The sequence below is a fragment of the Sylvia atricapilla genome, chromosome 3 (assembly GCF_009819655.1).
Source record: "Sylvia atricapilla isolate bSylAtr1 chromosome 3, bSylAtr1.pri, whole genome shotgun sequence".
In the NCBI taxonomy this organism is placed as follows: Eukaryota; Metazoa; Chordata; class Aves; order Passeriformes; family Sylviidae; genus Sylvia; species Sylvia atricapilla.
In genome coordinates this window covers 107,911,051-107,931,764 of record NC_089142.1, presented here as the reverse complement: position 1 = coordinate 107,931,764, position 20,714 = coordinate 107,911,051, and the positions used below count along the sequence as shown (strand labels likewise).

The 20,714-nt window shown below is 42.3% G+C and overlaps 1 protein-coding gene across 2 annotated transcripts in view; it reads left to right on the top strand.

The window, feature by feature from the left end:
* The window catches only part of PLCB1 (phospholipase C beta 1), a 339,645-nt gene that overhangs the window by 92,218 nt on the left and 226,713 nt on the right, over window positions 1-20,714 (top strand). For both annotated transcript variants that reach the window (XM_066316543.1, XM_066316544.1), the window contains exon 3: window positions 4,009-4,077. In XM_066316543.1, coding sequence (XP_066172640.1) covers window positions 4,009-4,077 — 69 coding nt within the window. The remainder of the gene's footprint in view (window positions 1-4,008; window positions 4,078-20,714) is intronic.

The following is a 20,714-nucleotide window of genomic DNA, read 5'->3' as shown; positions in this document are numbered from 1 at the left end:
TCATCAGATGCAAGTGTCGTTCTTAATATTTTCTTTCTGCTGTTAGGAGAGTAGTCATGCGATTTATTTAAAATAACATTTTCAAAATGCTGAATAAAAATAAGTATAGCACAGAACTGCATACATTTTTTCTTCTGGAGATATTCAGTGCTTCTGTGTTCAGAAAGTGATAAAACAGAGGTTTTCAATATTAAAGTACCATTTCAGTTTGATTAGCTATTCCCAATGGAAAGTGTTGTTTCAATCTCTGTTTGAAGTTTGTTTCAGCAAATTGGCTTTACCCTTTTGAAAACTTTGACTAGATGTTGCCATCCTGTAGCACTAAATGGTGTTTTTTTAGAGAACTGGCTTAGTTTTCCAAAGTTTATTTTGCTAGAAGTGTATCAAGAAAACTTGGAAGGCAGTCTTGTGTTTTCCAGTAGACTGAGTGGTAATATTTAGAAGAATTAGACAAGCTTTCAAGCACACAGTTTCTTCTTCAGATTTGAAATGGTGAAGCCACAGGTTTTCCAGATAAGTGGAAAATGAATTTAGAGTTTAATTGGTTAGATCTTCTCCCTAAGTGACACTGGCTGAGAGCTGTGCCATTCATTGGGAAAAAGAACATCCAGCCAGAAGGGATGTGAAAACAGAGGTTGGACAGTTGAGGTCAGAGCAATACACGACTCCTCAGCCGTGAGTGCTTGCAAAGAAGAGTGGAATTATTTTTGTTAGGGATGTCTGTAAATCAGTTGAGTCTCTGGACTAACCTGTGCAGCTGTTGCAGTGCACACCTGTCCTTGCTGGGTCTCCTTGACACAGATTTCGGAGGTTCTGTAGTTGATCCTGCTCTCAGCCCGCCCTGCTGCTGCTGGCTCTCCAGGAGAGCTCTCCAGTGCTATCCAGGAGGATTCCTGCTTTGCAGCCTGGGTTATGTCACAAGCACGTTCCCAAGGCACCGTGACTCAGTTGGCATCATTTTTGGGCAGTTTAAAATAGAAATGAGCCAGATCCTTAGCTGGTATAAATTGGTGTTATTATATTAAATTCAGATGGGCCTAATTACGAGTGCTCAAACAGACACTGAGGGTTGCACAATCCATTGCTTTTGTGAGTGTGTGCTCACCCACAGAAGTGACACTGCACAATGCAGCCCTCTCTGAATGCATCTCTGTCTCAGTTGCTAATTGAAAACAAACATGGTAGGATTAATAATTCACTGCTCCGGAATTTTTGTATTACATGAATGATTGTGGAGATCTACCATTTGCATTAAGAGATGTTACTGTATTGCAGGATTAAGTCCCAGCAGCGATGACTGGGGGTCTCTAAACAGGGAAAAGCTGGACTTGTAGGCAGTTTGGATTTTTTCTTTCCCTTCCAGGTGCTATGACTTCTATGCCCCCTGCAACAGAGTGCGTTTTCCAAGCGTGGATGGAGGAAGTCATTAACAAAGCTTTCATTTATTTAGGTGGAAGAGGGCTTGGGCTGTTTTGCTGCACAGGAAATAGGGCATTTTTCTGGCCATGGCTCAAGTGTATTTTCCCTTTACAAAACCCCACCACCACGTTTTGCAGTAGGGAAATAGGAAATTGTATTTCCTCTGACTTGCAAGGAAGTTGATCTCTGCCCTCTTAATTGGTTGTTTAAAAGATGAAAGCAACTGCCTGGGGTGAGGGAATTCCAGGCAGATCTTTTGAACCAAAGTACCAAGAAATGGCCCATTATGAATTTTTATTTATCCAAGCCCCACTGAAGGCTGCCTGCAGAGGGCACTTCCATGGATGCAGGTCCTGCTCTCATCTGCTTAGATTAAATGATGTTGTCAGATAGGGATATAAAGGATTCTGGGGATAAGATTACAAACGCCGTGTTGTCTGCCAGAGAGCTGACAGGTCAGGAAGGCCACGAGGTGCATGTTCAGGGATCAGCCTTTCCTACAGCTCTGGCAGCTGGGCTGAGCCAAGTAGCCTCACGAAACTCCGCTTCTCCACTGCTCTTAGACTGCTCTTGCCAGTTCTTGGGTCTGCAGCTGGTCACATTTTCTGTACATGGCTTGGTGGCATGCTAGCAGCTTGAAAACAGTAGTCAAAACTCCAAACCAACCCTATACCTGCCCATCCTTCTCCATCTGGGAGGATGCAGACCTGGGCAGGGTTGTTCAGGTCCATGGGAGCGCTGGTCATTGCCTTTTCCTTTTTTTGTGTCTCTTTCTAATGTGCTTTTTACTCTGCTTAAAAGAGTGTTTTTGTGTTTGTGTTATGGGAGGTCTAGCTGCACTTTCAAAAGTGACTAAATTACTAATTCTGTTCGTTGTTCTTCTCTTTTTTTAAAAACCGAAATACCAGAAAAATAAATAGAAAAGAAAGCTTTTGAAATTCATTCTGTGTGGCTCAGCGTCTCTGTGTAAGATCCGTTTTTCTTCAGCATATTTAATTTCCCTCATGTGTTTGCTGTTAAAGCCTTTATTTTTAGTGCTTGTTAGTCCTTTCAGTTGGAGAAATCTGATTTTTATGACATGATCTGCATGTGCCTGGAGCTTCTGTGGAACATTTCACTATGGGCTTGAGACCAGTTTGAGGTGTAGGTATCATTTCGTATTGTAAATATAACTCCTGTTTCCCACGTGAGTTCTTGCTCTGAGTGTGATAAACTCATATGTAGCTCTGCCATATTCCATTATTTTAATCCCTGCCAGGATCTTAATGGCCACATAGTTTTACTCAAAGTTAAAAAGGCTCAAAGACCTCCAGTGCCTTTAATTGTTAATTGTTTTTATTTAAAGTTACACCTGCACTGTCAGAAGAGTGCTCGAGTCCATATGCCTAGAGTATTGGTGGAGTTTGGGTTATTTCCACCTTTTATCACCTTGCCAATGCTTCTTTCTAATCTCTGTAAGTTTTGATACCCATGTCCTCTTTCAGACAAGTGAGAGCACTTGAAAGTGGAAATTTCCTCTAAACAGGCTCCAGGAAGAGGGGGAAAAGTGCCCATGGAGTTCAGCAAATACTAGAACAGAAGGGAATTGGGATTGCAAGGGGGGACAGAGGGAAATATGGTGAATGTACAGTCACATGAAAATTTGTTGGTAGAGTTTGTCTTAGTAGAAAACAAAAATTTGCAAGAGCTGAGCAGGAGTGGGTTCCTTAAAATGAAAAACAAATCAGGATGCCAAGTAACTCTTGGCAAAATAACATGTCCATTTTTTTTTTTCCCCTCCTTGGAATTGAAAAGAAAAAGAGTAATGTCTTTGTCCAGCACAAAGATTTCAAGTTCCCAGCACAGCATTTGCAGTTACTACTCTGGAAGGCTGAAATGCTTGAACCTGGTGTGGCTCTGCCTGCAGTGTGGCCACACTCCTGCTCTGCATTTCAGACAGCTGCTGGCAGCTGGGAATCACACTGCTCCAGCATCCATCCTCCTTCCAAATGCTCACATCAGGGAAAGGGGCTTCCTCATGTTGTGTGTAGGGGAGGGCAAGAATCTGCCCAGCAGAAGCTGAAATGATGTGCCAGCTTTGTTGTATAACCCATAACTCAACAGTAGCACACAAGCTATGAAATGCCTGTCAAAAAGTGCATGTGTTTTACTGAGCAGCAGTCACTAAAGCTGTTGAACCTTGTTATCATTACAGATATAACACTTGTTGGGGTTTATGGGCACTTTTCAAAGTGTCCTGGCAATAATAAAGCAGGTTTTCTACTGCAGAGGCAGGGTTTTGTGTTTGTGACGCTGCCTTTTGTCACACTGTGACAAGAGTCAAAATACGGAAATTGTATTAAAAGGATTAAACCAAAAGCACAGCTGCTGCTATTTAGTGATCCAGGAAATCAGCTTGGCTCTTATGGCTTCTATACAATCTGTATATCCTAGTAGATCTGCACAGGATTGCTTTTGGAACTGCCTGGGTGCACCTGAGCTCCCCTAGAAGCTGACTTCGGTTTGGACAAACAGATGTGGGACAGTGGTAACACAACAAGCCTTCTTGAATAATGTAATAATTACTTGTGTTGTAATTTTTCCTTCCAGGAGACTGAGCTGCTGGATATCAGCCTTGTCAAAGATGCCAGATGTGGAAAACATGCCAGAGCTCCCAAGGTAGGAATTCTTGCTGTGTGCTTCCCTCTTACATTGATGACCTAGATAAAAAAAGAAAGGGAATTATATGCAAGAATTGAAAAGAAGAAAACAAGTTCCCTCAGTTAAAAACAAGTATTTTGCTTTTTCTTTGTTTCTGTTGAGAAGTGTTGGGATTGTTGAGCTGTTGTCTTTGGATTCTGTATGCAAAATCCATCTGGAAGCTCTGCTGGCAGTGCAGGAGCAAAAATCCTGGTTTGTCCAGGTCCACTTAGACAAGTGCTTGGCTTCCCTGATGGCAGGGAGCTGATATTTATTTGAGTCCATGTCGTATTTTGTGCTGGTGATTTTTCCTCTTTCAGTGCCTCTGGAGGCCAAGGAGGAGGATTTTAGGGTTTTTTTTTTTTAAACTGTTACCAGAGAGGTCAGGATATCAGCACCCTTTGGGTTTACCCTGTGCACTCATTTACAGTCTCTGCACACAGTAGGCTGTAGATATAAATTCTCTCTGGTGTTTTTGTTTGGGCAGACACAGCACATCAGAGGAAAAACCCAAGCACTTAGCTCTGGAAGCAAGAGAGTGCCTCAGGGAATCCCAGGAGTGATAGGAAAAAAACGAAATCTCCCTAGGGGCTGGAAAGTTTGGCTTTGCTGCTGCTTAGCTAGCCCTGGTTGAGCAGACCAAAAGAATGTTTCTCCTACTCTCATCTTGGGGGAGGAATATTCCTGGGTCTGGATGATCTCTCTCCCTTGCAGCCCTGGGCCCAGGCACAGTTCCTCAGCCCCCCGAGGGCAATTAGGAATGGATAAGGTTGTTTTTCTGTGCCAGAAAGCAGTTGTAGTTATCTCTGAACAGACTATTCATATTTGGTTTTCAAAGCTCTCCATGTAGTGTTGGCAGCATTTTAAAGGCTGAATTATAATTGAAATGCAATAGAAGTACTTTATGACATCCACATTAATACCAAATGAGTTCACCATGATTAATGGTTCTATGATGAATAGCAATAAAGTATTAACAATGTCTAAAACATTATTTTAAAATGCTACCCGCTTTACAGAGGACATTCATGTTCTAACAAAATGTTTTTAGCTAAAATTTATGCACAGCTATTGCCTGGGTGACTTTTATTTATTGGGTTACATAAAGGCTGGTTTTGTTAGAGCAGGTTACACATTTGACAGCAGTGGCATTAAATGAAGGGTAGGAGCAAATCCCGGTGCTCAAGGTGGTGAAACGCACCACCTGCGTGAATGAGCTTGCTTTTTGTCATTCATTTGTGTGTGGGCAGCAGCTACACAGCACCTGGGCTGGCTGTTGAGGGCATCCTGCAAATGGTGTGGAACCAAAGGCTGCATTTGGGGCCATTTGCGGCATCTGTGCTCTGATCCGTGGTGTGGGGCTGAGCAGAGGAGGGCTGGCTGCAGGTGAGGCACCTGACAGAGCCCTGTGCGTGTGTCACTTCCACGCAGGAGCTGAAGCTCAGCTCTAGAAGCCTTGGCTCCGAGTCAGGCAGTAGCAGCTGGGATTGCACAGAGGTTTCCAGTAAAACTCCTGGGATTTTGACTGGAAAGAGAGAGCACAGGGAATGGAGGATGCTCACCAAATCTTTTCAGGGCCTCTTATCCACAGTCCTGCTTCCAGGTGGGAGCACACCCTGCTCTTCTGTAAACCAAGAGACTGAGATTATTTTCTCTATATCAACCCACCACCCCTCCTTCTGCCCATGGTTGTATGATCTTTATGTTAGGGGACTTCTGCCAGTTCATGCAATTTTTTAAAAAATCTATTTTCATAATTTTAAGAGTAGATTTCACCTATGGCTTGTCACTACAAACTTAATGGGAATCTTTAAACCTCATTTGGTGTATTTCTGATCATCTGCTGCTTTTTGATAGAAATAAGTGTCTTTTTTTTAACAAAAGCCTTGACTTCCCCATTAAATAAAAAAGAGTCATTCCTTTTTGTTTTTATGGTAAGCTAAGTTTCAGTGTTATTAGCTTGACCCACATTAAGCTACCAGAACGTGTGAGGTGTGCTGCTCCACAAGGCCACCAGCAAGAAATGATTTTAGAAGGCTGTAGGCAGTCCTGGTTTCCAAAATTCAGACTATTCTCAAACCGTGAGTATTCACTTCCAAAAAAGGACTGAGAAGCACAAAGGGTTTTACCGTTTCTCTTTTTTTTTGGTTGATATTCAGTTTTCTTAGTATTTTCCCCCAAGTCCAGTTCCATATATTTTGTGCTAGTTCTTGCACGGCTTTTGCACCTTCCTGGGTTTCTCAACAAGCTGCTCTGGTTGCTTTCTCCATTCCCTCATTGTTTAGCCTCAAAAGTTCCCTTGAAGGCACAGAAGTGCAGCTCTCACCCTGCAGTCCTCACATAAATGTCGCACAACCAATGAGCTGAGAACACATTTTTGAGTACTGAAATGAATCTGTGGCTGCTCCTGAGCAGTGCTCTTGCCACAAGGGCAGGAACTTGGCTTTCTAATGATGCAGAAGGGAGTTTTTAGTGGGTACTAAAGCACTTGATGCTTGGGAGATGAAAAGCAGTCTACTCAAATGACCCTGAGCTCCTGAGAAGCTCCAGCATCGCTTTCTTTTTGCACATTGTCAGGGATGGCTCCTTCTGTCTTTAGCTGCTATTTTCAGAAATGGTAACAGAGTTTTCCGTCTCAGTGCAATATGCATGCAAAGACTGATTCCTTGGTTGAAAGGCAAAATCTCAGGCAGCACAGAGCACTGCAGCAGAGCTCCACATGAGAAGAAAAATGAGTGTCATGTTCTGAAGGGAACAAGAAAAGGCGCATTAATTGTGTATGTTAGGAAAAAGTGCCTCCATTCAACGTAAAATCGATAAAGAAGTGAGGGAATTATAAAATGATTATCAGGACTTTGCATTTTTTAGTTTGAATTAGATTCAGGTAGGAAAGGGAGTGAGAGAAATTTTGGGAACAGGAGAAAATTGTTAGTTGTGATGAAGCAATGTTTAATTTCCCTTTATTCATATATTACCTGGTAACATTCTGTCAAGCTTTGGTTTTATGTGCAGACTGAGACATCTTTCCCCTTGTACAGTTCAGCGATGAGGTCTGCAAAATAAAAGAACTCAAAATGTGCTGTTGTACATGGAGGCATAGGAGTAGCTATGAATATTCACATGCCTTTTGGAAAGCATGGAAGTACCTCTCAAAAGAGTGTCCGTGCTCTTTAGAGGGAGCAGAAAATGTCAGGCACCAGTAAGTACTGAGAAATGAATGGTCAGGTGGTGAAAATTGGGCAGCTGCAAACATGCTCACAGGACTAGAGAAGTCACACTTTTTACCATCTTGTATTTACTTTTGCCAATAACAGTTTCTATGGAAACGAGAAATCTTAAGCAACTCTGTGTTTTTACTAGCGAGAAGAAATATCAGGATTAGTTGACGGGGAGAAGGAAATAACCCCATGGTAAATGCTCATATTGAAAACTTCTGATGCATTTGATCAGTCTGTTTTCCCTCAGCATCCTGTTTTCCCTCATAAATCATTCAGCAGGAAATGAATTTCTTTAAATAACATATACTGAGAAACCTGTAGGAGATGAAGTTATGAATGATAGAATCACTCTCATGCCAAGATGTGTTCAGAAAGTAATCCCCGATTTTAAAAAAATCTCGTGGCTCCCCCGCCCCAAGTTTTCTCACTGTAACTAGCAAGCTGTACAGAGAAAAATAATTCAGATGTTTGAATGTCAGAAATTTGCTAAGACCCCACCTACTATTTTAATAACAGCACCAGCCTCTCTGTATTTGGTGCCTTTTCTTGAAATGCTTGAGTGAGATGATTTAGGACCCATCTCAGTTGTAATCCAAAGCTGCTGTGGAAGGTTTGCTGGCTTCTAACACATCTCTAGAGGAAAAGCAGCATTTTTCTGAACTAGGTGGGCTCAGCAACTAAAAGAAAAACCAGCAAGGGAAGTCTAAGTAATTATTTCACTGAAAATTGGGTGTTGCTGGGGGGAAATGAGGATGTGCAAGTCCATTGGAATTGTCAGAGCTCTCTGGACTGAAGTGTTTGCCCCTGCTGCTGTGCATGGCACTGACTGAGAGTCAGTAAGACTGACAGTCTGTGTAGGGACATCTCTGTTGTGTTTAGTGACAGCCTGCATGTGGGAAATGGCAGATTTATTGGGTTTTTTCCTTTCTGTGAACTCTGTGCATTCCCTGGAAAAGCCAGCCTTGTCCATGGAAGGCACAGGACAGCAGCACACCTGCTGCCCTTTGCAGCACCACCTTCCATCACTCTGCCCATCTCAAGCGCTGCTGTTGCTGTTATTTTTGTCTGCTGATATAAATGCACACTGCTTTCCCTTCAACAACCTTGATGCTAAATTAGAAAATGTAAATTATGCCCAAGCAACGTTCTATTTCTGCCAAAAAGGAATAAAAATGGAATGTGCACGCAGCTCACCTTCCTCCCACTCACCTTGGGGATAACAGCGACAGCCACAAACATCTGCCCCAAATGTGTTTGTTCTTTTACATAACTGGGTTTTTTTTCCCTCTTCATAATAATGGTTGAGTTCCATAAACAACTTTCTCCACGTTGAGCTTTATTAAGGAAAGTTAAGATGAATTTCTTTGTATGATGTTTGGCCAGTGCTCACACTGGAATAAAAGCTGTTTCAATGCTGCCAGGAGTGTGGGAGCTGTGGGCCCTGAGAGTGAGGGAAGGGCCTTTCCTTGGACCCTCCACTGGCCCAAGTTGGTGACTTTATGTTCATCCTCTAATGCCTGGGGACCTGGGACCTTTTCAGCAGCGTGTCATTCACGGTGTAAGTTAGCTCTGTCTGGACAGCCTGTTGAAATCACTATTTACTAACATCCAGGGCATGGCAGAAAGCAGGTTTTTTTCCAAGGCTTTCACTATGAATCATTGCCAGAAAGATTTAATTTATTTTCCCCTCCCTGCTTGCTGACTGTTTCAGTTAGCTTTCTGAGCTGGTTGGTTTTATGCTTTTCTATGTCGTATTTATAAAGCCTACATCTTCTTTTTGTTTGCCAAAGCTTGCAGTGCGAAGTCTGTAATAAGAAATCCCATATTTTAAGAATCACAGAGGCATCTTACAACTGTGACTTTAAAACTTGACATTTAAATTTGAAAAGGTAGGCACTACTCAATGAAATACGTGATATTTGAGTTCCTGAAAACACCAGAAATTATGGGTAAAGCTGTGCTTTAGATGCTGCTGCTGCTTTTGAATAAACCTGTGTAGGTGCACACTTATATATATTTTTTTCTTTGCCCCTTTTGGTACGACCAGTGTTGCTGCACAGTAATCCAGGACAGGGATGTCTTATTCCTGCTTTCACAACTAATGATGGTAATGAGCTGAGGATGCAGCTGGGACAGTCTGTCCAGCCACGGCTGTCACAAACCTGTCACTCGAGATAAACCTCACCTGAATCTGACAAACGGCATTTTTGCACTGGCTGGCACAAAATTTAAAAATTGGTGGGATGACAATGTTATTTTGGAGGCACTTTTAACGATGCTAAGATGTTGATACTTCCTATCAATTTCCAATATTATCTGTTTGCTACCTTGCAGGTCCACGTGTTGCCTTTTGACTTGCCCCAAGATCAGAAAAATCTTGGAAAACCACAGCCCTATTGCTATGTATTAGCAATGCTAATACGAAAACTAATAAATAGAATGTTGCTATTCATAAAAATAAGGAATGCTCCATTTAGTCTGTCATGAACACTCAGTCTGGAAAGAACTCCAAAAGTTTTCACTGGAAAATGTAAAAGGCTCAAAAACTGAGCCATGCTAGTCTTTCCTTTGGAGCCGTAGTCTCCATCTAGAAATATTTCATAAATATTAAAGTACATATTTGAGAAGTAGCGTAGAAAGATCTGATGGTAGTGCAATACCCTCAAGCTTCAAATGTAGGATCAACAGGCTTAAGTGAAAATGTCACAGCAGATGCATCTTTCTGCAACTGTTTAGAACAAATGATTAAATGTTTCCTGGTTTATTGGACTCTAGCTTGGTGATTTGTTATTACATCCCTTGGCTTGCAAACAGCCGCTTGGAAAAGCTGTCAGGTTTTAATTAGTTGCAAAGGTTTGATATGCTTGTTATCATGTGCATATTAATGGGGATTTTGGGATCTCCTGATGGAGCTGTGAGGCTTTTTGGCCTGTGTATGGCCCGAGGCTTGGCTGTGCCACTGGGACCCTGTAGGGACACAGGTGTCCTGTAAAGAGACCTCAACCAGTATTACTGGGAAATATTTCATTAGGAACATGAGAGCAGGACCTAAAATTCAGCTACAGGTAAGGGAGTGAATGGAAGCAAATGAAAATAGCCAGGGGCCCATGTGAACTACAAAGCAGGAGCAAACTGTGGATTTCCGGGGTGGTTATATCAGTATATTCCTGTTAAATCTACGGTAGCGTTTATCCAAAGCATCAAGCAGAGAGGAGACTTGTTTCTTTTGCTTTATCTGCTGTGGATGTGCAAGAAAGTGGGCAAGTGCTTACAAATATCTGTCTGAGTTTTTTTTTGTACAGTAGCTTATTTCTGAAACAAACCAAACAAAGCTCCCTTCCTATTTAATTATAAGTAGGATTATGCTGCCAAGTAAGACTTGCAAATACTTCATTTTTAAATAAGCTCTGGGCAGTATTTGTGTTGTGATAACAAAAAACCTTACAGCTGTGTGGAGTGTTAGTTGCCTGTCTGTGGCTTTCTCAGCTCTGTCACCTCACAAACTAATCCTAGTTAAATAAACAAAATTATCAGCTGCTGCCACTGGGTGGTTCAGACACTCTGCCACTCCTGGGCTGTTAATGAGCATCCACAGGGGTCTTCCTGCAAAATGGATGGCACAGGGAAGCAAAATGGTTCTCTGCAGGCCAGCGCTCCAAGAACATTTTCTGAGGGCCAAAAGTTGGCTTAATGCATTTTCCAACCCTTTGTGATTCACGAGCACAAAGTGCAGTGAATTCCTAGGGAAGACTGCTGTGTGTTGACTGACACATGATTCAGGAAGGTTTTTCTCACTATGGAGGGCATTGTGGATTGAGTCTTTCCAAAGAGAAGCATTTCCACAGCGACAAACCGCAGGAGAAGCTGCGCGGCTGCTCCTCGATGTGGCTGATCTGCACTAACATTGCACAGGGACAGAATTAAGAGCAGTTTTCTGCATCTGGATCTTCTTTCCTGTGGTTAATAGCATTAGGAGGGTCCAATACCCTTCATAATTTGGCTTTAGATGGCAAAAGTCAGGTCTTTGGTGCGAAGGTTGACCTGCAGAGGAGTTTTGTATGTATGTGTGATTCTTGGTGAGCAGAAACCATTTTAGGGGCTAGGTAAGAAAGCAGGCAAATTAAACATTTCCCAGATTTAGCTATTCTTGAGTGTGAGCTTGACTTCATACACCTCAAGTGTAGGTTGAATTATTCACCAGCCTGAAATGGGAAGAATTTTACAGAAATACAGAAATGTATCAGTGCCCTGGGACTGTGGTGTGTCCCAGAAAGAGCAGGTGCAGAAAGGGACAGTTCCACACTGATCTTACACTAAGGTTCAGGTAGCTCTTGATTTAGTTGGTATACCACAGTCCTGAACTGCCAAACAACACAGAAAAAACCCTAAATGTGTATCTGTGGAGTGCAGCAGTCTGTTAAAATGTGGGTTTACCCTTTTAAAGACATATTCCATATGGTTTAGGTTTGTGAGCTTCTGAGTGGCACTGTTTATCTAGAGGAATTTGGATAAAGCATAATTGCCTTACTTTGGAGAAGAAATCCCCTTGGCTGGAAGATTCTTAGGGAGTTTCTGGCTGTGATATTTTGCAGTATCCAGTTTCTTTGTTGTCTTTTGGAATCAGAGTCAACTCAGAAGTGTGATGGAAGCTGATATTTTCCCACCCTGATGTGCACACACGTCTGAGGCTCATTCCCATCACATACCAGACTTCCAATGATGCTTAATTACCATAACACCTGTTAAAAGAACATATCTTTTTCCATATTATTTCAGGAGGAATCCTAAACCAAGTGTCAGTATAACTTGCAAATACGAATACATCATGCTCTTGTTTGAATTCATCAAAGTTATGTCCAGTCTTGGTGCTAGGTCAGTGTTCAACACAGTTTACTGCAACTGGTAAATAATTGGATTTTTAAAAAAAAATCGTTCAGAGGAAATTAGATCTTTCTGTTGTTGAAACACAGAAAAGTCATTATCAACTCAGCCATTTTTATACGAAATTACTTTGATGGGAGGTTCTGGTAGTTCAGGAGAGCTGTGCTGATGGTGGCTCTGACTTGCTATGCTTATTTTCCCTTTTCTAAAACACATCTAGTACTGATAATGCCATAACTGAAATTACACAAAGGTGTGTTTTTTTTGTTTTTTTTTTTTTTTTTTTTTTTTTTTTTTTGGGGTGCTCGGCATTAGCCTCCTTTGTCTGAGATTAATGAAATACATTTAAAATAATTTATATGAGAAAGTGTGTGCTGGAGTTGGGAATGTTTAGTGTAAATGGCTTCAAAATGCTGTTTGTTAATGAAGTGGCAGAGGCAGAACAGCCGCGCTAGGTAAGGTCATGGTATAAAGGGGAAACATTAATTTTGGAAATAATGGTTGTAATTTGCATGCTGTTAAAGCTCTTTTAAAAAGGACAAAACTGAATTCAGAGGAACTAAAGCTTCTGTGTGAATGGTTCTCCTCATGCTGGGACAAATAGAAGCAGCTGATGTGTGTGGGGATAGTTGATGGAGCTGTGGGAGCAGATCCCAGCCCTCGCAGGGCACGGGGCTCTGCTTTGGCTCTTGCAAGAGAGCCACACTCCCTTCGGAGGGTTAAAGATCCAAGCCAGCGCAGGAAGGGTTTCTGCAGCACATTTTTGGTAAAAAAAAAATTCGAAACCTCCAAATGGTTATTTGTCAGTTTGAGAGGGAAGGCTGATTTAGCTAGCCCAGTTTTGCTGAGCTCTGCCTTGATAAGGACAAAGATCCCTTTCTGCCCTCGTCCCAAAGCTGGCTCCGGGCATCTGCCCACGCTGCTGCTCCCATGGCCAGAAGCCTCAAGCTGCAGCCCAGCAGTTTCCCCCTTCCTTCTCTGTGTTTACACCCCTCAGACCACACCGATTTTGTAGGAGAGAATGTTGCCTTCTGCAGAAATATCTGTGTGTTTGGTTAGAGCAGTGGTCAAGTGTTTCTTTACAGCCAGGGTAAACATGGAGGTGTTGGACAGAGGCAGGAGGAAGGGCAGGACAGGAGCTTGTTTAGGGCCTGTGGTGTGTGTGTTTTACAGGTCAGTGCACGAACATTCTCAGAACTGCTTCAGGGCTTTGGGTTGCCTTGGCTTTGGCTGAAAGAAGAGGAGAAGTTCTTTTGGAGTTGCTTTTGTATCATCCATCCGTCAAAGTTTCTGTCCCCAGGCTCTGGGGTGCTTTGAGAGCTGAGGCTGCCTATGCTGGAGAGTTTGAACCTGATGAATGTGTGTTCAAGGCCAGTTTGGATGGAGCTCTGAGCAGCCTGGTCTAGTGGAACGATGTCCCTGCCCATGCCAGGGGGGTTGGAACAATATGGCCTTTAAGGCTTCCTCCAACCCAAACCATTCTACAATTCTCTGATATCCTTGGTTGCAAGCTCTCATAACTGTCATTGCACCATGTTTGTCCCTGTTCTGAAAAGTGGCAGCACTTCTGCATGTTTCAAAGGAAGTATTGCTGCTTTGAGTTCTTGTAGGCAGCACTGAATATGATCTAGCTCATTTTTCAGACAAGTTTGTGGCAGTATTTCAGTTGTGGGAAGTGATTTTTTTCAAGGCTATTCTTTTTTTTCATCCTGCTGGAGTCAGGAGAGTTTCAAATGGTGGGAGGAAAAGTGGAGCTATTTAACTATTGCTTACATAATAAAAAGAAGAATTTGAAAGCTTTGCTTAGGTCTCCTCATCTTTTGATGATGCTTGGCTTTTCCTTTTGGTTTATATTTAAAGTGTTCTCTGAAAGCATAATCACTTGATATTGCTAATTTAAATGTTTGCATGTGACACTTGCAAATTATGTAATTAAAAGGAACCCTTTACTGGTGTTTTTAGGAATCAGATACCAGCTTGATTGAGAGCATTTAAATATCCCCGTGTTTGAAAGGGAGGCACTGTGTTTTCTACTTCAACTGAAAACTTCTTTGGGCAAATTGTGAGTGCCAAGGTAAAACTTATCAGGCTGTAAACAAACGTTACACAATCTCCGTTAGCTTTCTGCCGTCTGGCAAAGCCCAGTGATTCTCAGACAGTCTTGTGCTGGTCACAGCACTGCTGAGCTGGCACCATGGGAAAAGCTGCCCACAGCTGGCAGTGCTGCCAGGGGAGGAGCAGGTGTGGTGGAGGAGCCACAGGCTTTTGTCCTCTGGCCCTGTGTGGACCAAAACAAAACCCTTATCCTCCTAAGGGATGGGGATGTGAGGCTCCCTCCCCTGCTCCCAGACCAGGCGCCTGCTGGGTACCTCCCTGTGGCGTTAGGAAATTTTATATTTGTGAGCTGTTTGAACTTTTGGAATAACTTCGGATTATTGGCTTATTAATGTCTCTAAGCAAAATGAAGAGCTTCACTTCACGGCAGGGAGGACTAATGTGAGCAGCCCCAGTGCTCCTATACAGGTTTGCTCAGTCCTGTTCAAGAGTCTGTAATAATCAGTATGCACTCAGTCAGTGAACTCCCTTCCTGATGGAGGAGGGAATTGCCTGAGCTGGGATTGCACATCCCATGGAAAGGAAGTGATCCCTGCCCTGCCTGCGGAGCCTGATTTATCAAGGCACTTGGCATATGCTCCAGAAGCCTCGTAGGAAGGAACCCTGCAATGACCAAGTGTTTGTTTAGCACATCCAGGAAAGGTGTGATCCCAGGAAAAGAGAACTGGGAGACAAAGTGTTGTTTAAAGAGAATTCTATATTAAGTAGTCCAGAATTAAGATGAGCCATGAGAATGTAGAAGTGCTGTCAGCAGCTTTCCCCTGAGTAGGAATTGTGCCTGTTAGTCATGCAGTTTATCCTGATGATAAATTCCAAAGTATTTGCAAGATTATTTAGAGTATGAGGAAAAAAAAGCACTTTCCTTTACTCTTTGAGCTATGTCAAATATGATATAAAACCATTTGATCTACAGTTATTTCAATTGCAGTTGAATATTAGAGACATACTTAGAATTCTAATGTGCCTATAAACCAGAGGAAAAAAATGAGGAGAAATGTTTTTATTTGCATGAAAATGGTGAACCCCTGATGTAGATGCAGATGGATGTTTTTCTTCGGGTGTGCATTGTCTATTGCCCCTGGGAGTACAGAATTGAATTGCATGAATACATAGTTCAGTCTGGCCAGATGAATGTGGTACAGTTGCTCTTGCAAATAAGAGAACTGGAGATTAAAAAAAAAAAAGTTAAATACTTGTCTTTCTTTGCTTTTCTACATGAGATTATGGTTGAGAACTGCAAGGACCGCCTTGCAAGTGTTAATACACGCTCTGTGGTCTCAGCAGCACGGGCACAAAATGAAAAAGCCAAAAGCCCTCCTTTGGAACCCATGTGCCCAGTTTTGCAGGGAGAGAGCTGAGGAGTGGATTTCATCCTCCCCTGCACCATGGAGACAGCTGTTTACACAACCAAGCCATTTTAGAATAGTGTTTGTCACAGGCTTTAAACCCGGAGCTTATTTACATCAATTGCTGCAAATCGGAGCACTTGGGCAAAGCCAAAATCTATTTATAGGGCACTTATCTGTACGTCACGTGTTTTCCAGTTCCCCTGGTGGTGGAGAGAGCCCACCCCCCAGTGAAATAAAGAAATGCTTTTCTAGCTGGGCCTGTGAATAGAGGCAGCAGAAACACAAGGCTTTCTGTGCTGCCTCCAGTTCTTCGCTCCCCCGTTAGTGGATGGTTGCAGTTTGGGGGGGACGGATTGATTTTGTTTGGGTTTTGGCATGTAGAAGGCTTCAAAATGTCCCCTGGAAATGAAAAGGCAATCAACAGGCAAATCACCAAAGGAAAGGGGAGGGAAAAAAAAAGAAAAAAAAAAAAAAAAAAAGGCAGCTGTATTTCAGTTATTTATTCTTGAGATGTACAGCAGGGGTCTGTAAAATTCCCATCACCCGGAGGGAGCTGATTGGCTCCCTGTTAATTTTGCTTCAAATAATTAAATCTTAGCTTGAAAAGCCAACTTGAGTGGGCTTCTGCTCATCCAGCATCTCTCTTTACCAAGTTGCTCTCAATGCTGGTTAGTGGATATAACAAAGGAAAACCTCAGCACAATGCAGAAAACTGGGCTGGCTGGTCATGTCCTGTGTGTGGAAGAGAAAATAATGTGCAGGCTCAGAAAAAAAAAAAAAAAAAGGCACAAACGTTTGAAACTATGGCTGGAGAAGAAATATGATGGCTTATTGTGTTCAAAGAGCTTTCTTGAAATGCAGGGATGAGTGATGTGGGCAGCAGTGGCTCTGGGTTTAAATTCTTCTGCAAACCCTGGGCTGGGAGGGGGCAGTTTAGTCTGGGCACACAGAGCAGAGCTGGGAGCTTCATTTCAGCTGGGTTGGTTTGGTTTTCAGCATCATTTGATGTGTGTGTTCTGATTTCTCTGTATTTCTGCATTGGGAGTTTCATTAAGAGTAGCATTTTAACAAATGTAGAGTAAATTTTATTTCTTAAGCGTCAGAATGGAACAAGACAAGAACAATTCTGATGAGCTCTTTTAGCAAACAGCATCACAAGACTTGGAGGAAAAATTCTGTATCAATTCATATTTAGTTTAAAATTCCGTATTTTAGAAGCAGTAGGTAATAATTTAAATATTTTGCAAATATTTCTGTTTGTTTTCTCATTTTAAATACTTGGTATCTGTGGAAATCATCTACATTTGGCTAGACAAGAGACAGATTTCTATTAAAACAAATAGATGCTTTTAAACTTAAACCCACAGAATGGGTACGGTTGGAAGACCACAGTGGGTCACCTGAGCCGAGCACAATCTTTCTTGTTTCTCACTTGAAATCAGTTTCTATTCGTTGTTTATAGATATATTACAGACAGGAGTGCTGTTAGAAAGCATGAGCTATGCTGTCTAAAATAGACTTCTTTAGAAATGTGGGAAATGGCTTTGCCTATTTTTTAAAGTGCCTGTCATCTGTTAAAAGTAACTTTTTCTCTTGAAGAGAAGAGCTGGGTGGTGCTCACATGCCTCCTCTGGTAGGAATGAAGTGTCAGCAGCTGGCTGCAATTACATTGTCTTGGAGAGGCCACCACAGAGCAGCCAGGGGACATTCAATTGGAGTGACAGGCAGCCAGGGGAGGTGAAACCTGAAACTGGAGACCCCAAAGAGAAGGGCAGAGCTCTGAAATCACACTGAGATGATGTGAGTTGATGCCAGCCCCTCGGCACTGCAAGCACTGGATTCAGCCCTGGATTCTCACCCCATGCCAAGATACCCTCCAAGCAAAGGCAGGTGAGCAAGGGCACAGAGCTCCAGGGAGCCCTCAGGGCCTGGCAAGCAGCAGAGCTGTCTTCTCCAAATAGCATCTGGCAAAGCCTGGACAAGATGTGGGGGCAAAGAGCTCCTTGTGCAATCTTAGCAGCTGTTTGGTTTTCATTGGGAAACAGCTAAGCCAGGAAAAAGTCTAATAAGCAGCAATTAGTAATGCTGGTGCAGTTTTAGTGCGTCGACGTATTTATTTTTCTACTCTTTCTACATTTGTATGTACTTAACTCCTAGCTGGAATCCAAACAGTTGCTCCTTGGAAGGGTTTTGAAGTGCTGTGTGAAGCACCTTCAGTTATGGAGTTCAGCTGATGTTGGATTATTTCAGAAACACAGAACTGTTAAGGCTAGAAAAGAGCTCTGAGGTCATTGAGTTCAACCTGTGGCTGAACCTTCATCATGTCGAGCAGAGCACTGCATGGCACATCCAGTCCTTCCTTGACCAGGCACGGTGATCCATCACATCCCCTGGCAGTCCAAACCACTGTTCAACAGCCTTTTCCATGAAGAAATTCCTTGATGTCCAGCCTGAACCTGGTATGGTTACACACAACCCAGCAAAGCATTTTAACTTAGTGACATTTCATTTTTAGTGCATTTATCACTTTTCTTTCAGAAAAGGTTCTTGGTAATTTGTCTTGTTTCTTGAAAATTGCATGTGGAATCACCCTGAACCAGGAGTTCAGTGATATGCAGCCTGCACCACTGCATGTCTTTGGTCTGGATCCTGCCTTAACCTCTAATCAGTTTAAATCTGGTTTATAATCTATTTGCAGTTTTATTCCTTTATCTAGGATATGTTTCTTTGAAGAAGAAATTGTGTTTGACAGTGCACTTCATGTTTGAGAGCTGAAATCCAATTTGTCTGATCCTAGAAAACTGGCTCCCATGTTTCTGTTAATGAAAACCCTCACATCATCCTGCTGTCCAAATCAGCAGGAATGACCACTAACCATCCATTACCATCGCTCAGCACGTCACAGCCAAAGCACCAGACAGGTGGGAAGATGGATAGACACAAATCCCTGACCTCCTGCCAGTCTGGTCTTTCCCTTCAGAGCTTTGCAGTCTAATTCCATAAATATTTTCATGATTTTTCTCGGTGTATTTAAAGCCCAAACTGTGTTTGCTTCTGTAGCTGCATGGCTATTTATTGACATTATTTCAGGGATGAAAGAGCTGACTGGAAGTGAAGGATCAAGATATGTTATCTGCAGTACTATCAGTGCACAGTTTTGCTGTGCGTTATAATGAGCTGCAGGCTGGCAGGCCCAGCGTGGAGAGTGTTTGCAAATGTGTATGTTTTGTTTAAAAGCTGAGGAGCAGAATAGTTATTATTTTGGGATGTGTGCCTAATGCAATTTTCCAGTAGTAACTAAATCAGACATTGCCCTCAATATTTGTTTGCTTTTTATTGCAGTGAAGTAGCAATAGTGTGGATATTGTAAAATGGGAGTCAAGCACTAAGCAGGAGCAGTATTTACAAAGGCATTTGTATTTGTGTTACTCAAGTATTTCTTCTCCATTACACTTTGTTAATGACCTTTCAAGTCCTTTCCAAGTTTACATTTCTTCAATTTTATGAATCTTATTTAGAAAAAATAAGCTCTAATTCATTCTTCCTTCCAACAACCTTTAAACTGTGGAAGAGAGTACTTGTAATTTTAAGTAAATCTTTCATATTGGAATAGTAAATTGTTCTAAATTGACGATCTGCTGTAGAGCTTAACCTTGGTGATCAGTGAGGAGTTTATGTAACATCTCATCTGTTTCTCCTAAATCTGGGAGGAAAATCCTGACAGCCTTGTCACATTTGCTTTCCCTAACCTGGAATATCTCAATCTAATTGTGTATCTCTGAATCATCCCTTATTTTTTTCCTTGGAGAAACAGAGATTGTTCTTAACTGGCAACACCCAGGAAAATGAAGGTGGAAGACCAAAGGTTTCTAAAGCTATGCAGAAGGCATTAGAAAGGTTATCTGGATAAAGTTTTGTGCTATGTGTATGTTTGATAATTGAAGGAAGACACATCTCTGCCACTGAATTGCTGCTCTTGATTTGCATGACCCCTTGGCTCTCTGTTCTGCATTGTTTGACATCAAATACAGACATCCTGGAAGGAGGACCTGCAGGAAGACAGCTTCCTCAAGGCATTGCCTGACACAGAAACACTGGAGTTAATGCTCTTCTAGTTCCAGCTCAGAGGGTCTGCAGCAGCTGGAGATAAGTAAATGGTGCAGTGTTCATGTTATGGTCACTGAGAAAATGAACTTTCTGTCAAGTTTGTGTCACTTTATCAAGAATGTAAAATAAAATGCCTTGGTAGTGCAATTTCCTAATTGAGCTTTGCCTGTTACCTCCTGACTGAGAAATGGTATTAACACCAGGGTGCTGGATTTTCTGCTTTAAGAAAAAGCAGGCTGAAAAGAGGCGGAGCTGACGTGTAGTTCGGGAAATACACCGAGTGAGTGAAGTGGACTAGAGCTCAGTTCCCAACAGAACAGAAAGCTCTTGAAATCATCAGCCTGAGAAGATGCTGAATGCGTTGCTGGTATATTCATTTTCTTCTCCACCTTCAGCTTATTTGGTCCTGTCTTGAACTTCCTTTCCCTGGCAGAGGTTTCTGCACAAGTGTACAGCAAATTTCTCCTTCAAGCAGCTCGACTGGAGCATTTGTGGGAAGGCCACCCTTCCTTGTCAGCCAAGACCATGTTCCTTTTTGATAGAAGATCACAGTGTCTTTTTAACAAGCCACCTCAAGTGAGCTGTGATATTTAAAACAAGATGATGACTGTATCTGGAAGCAAATTACAAAAGGATATTTCAGAACCTCTTGAGTGAAACAGTGGCTAAATAAACACTGCCCTGGGCATAGAGTTAAGGGCAGTGGAGAGAATCCTTTCTGCAAATGCTTCTCTCTCTTCCAGGATCCATGGAGCCAGTTCCCTTTGTATCCCTGGGTGATCTCTGACAGAGGGTGCTGCTAATTAAACAGGGACTCTCTGTTCATGGAAGGATGTGCAACCAAATGCTAATTGGGCAGGAATTAGCAGCAGTGGAGGAGGCCATGTGGAGAGCATGTCATACATAAGGTTACACTGCCTGGCAAGAATATAAATTGTGCTGAAAT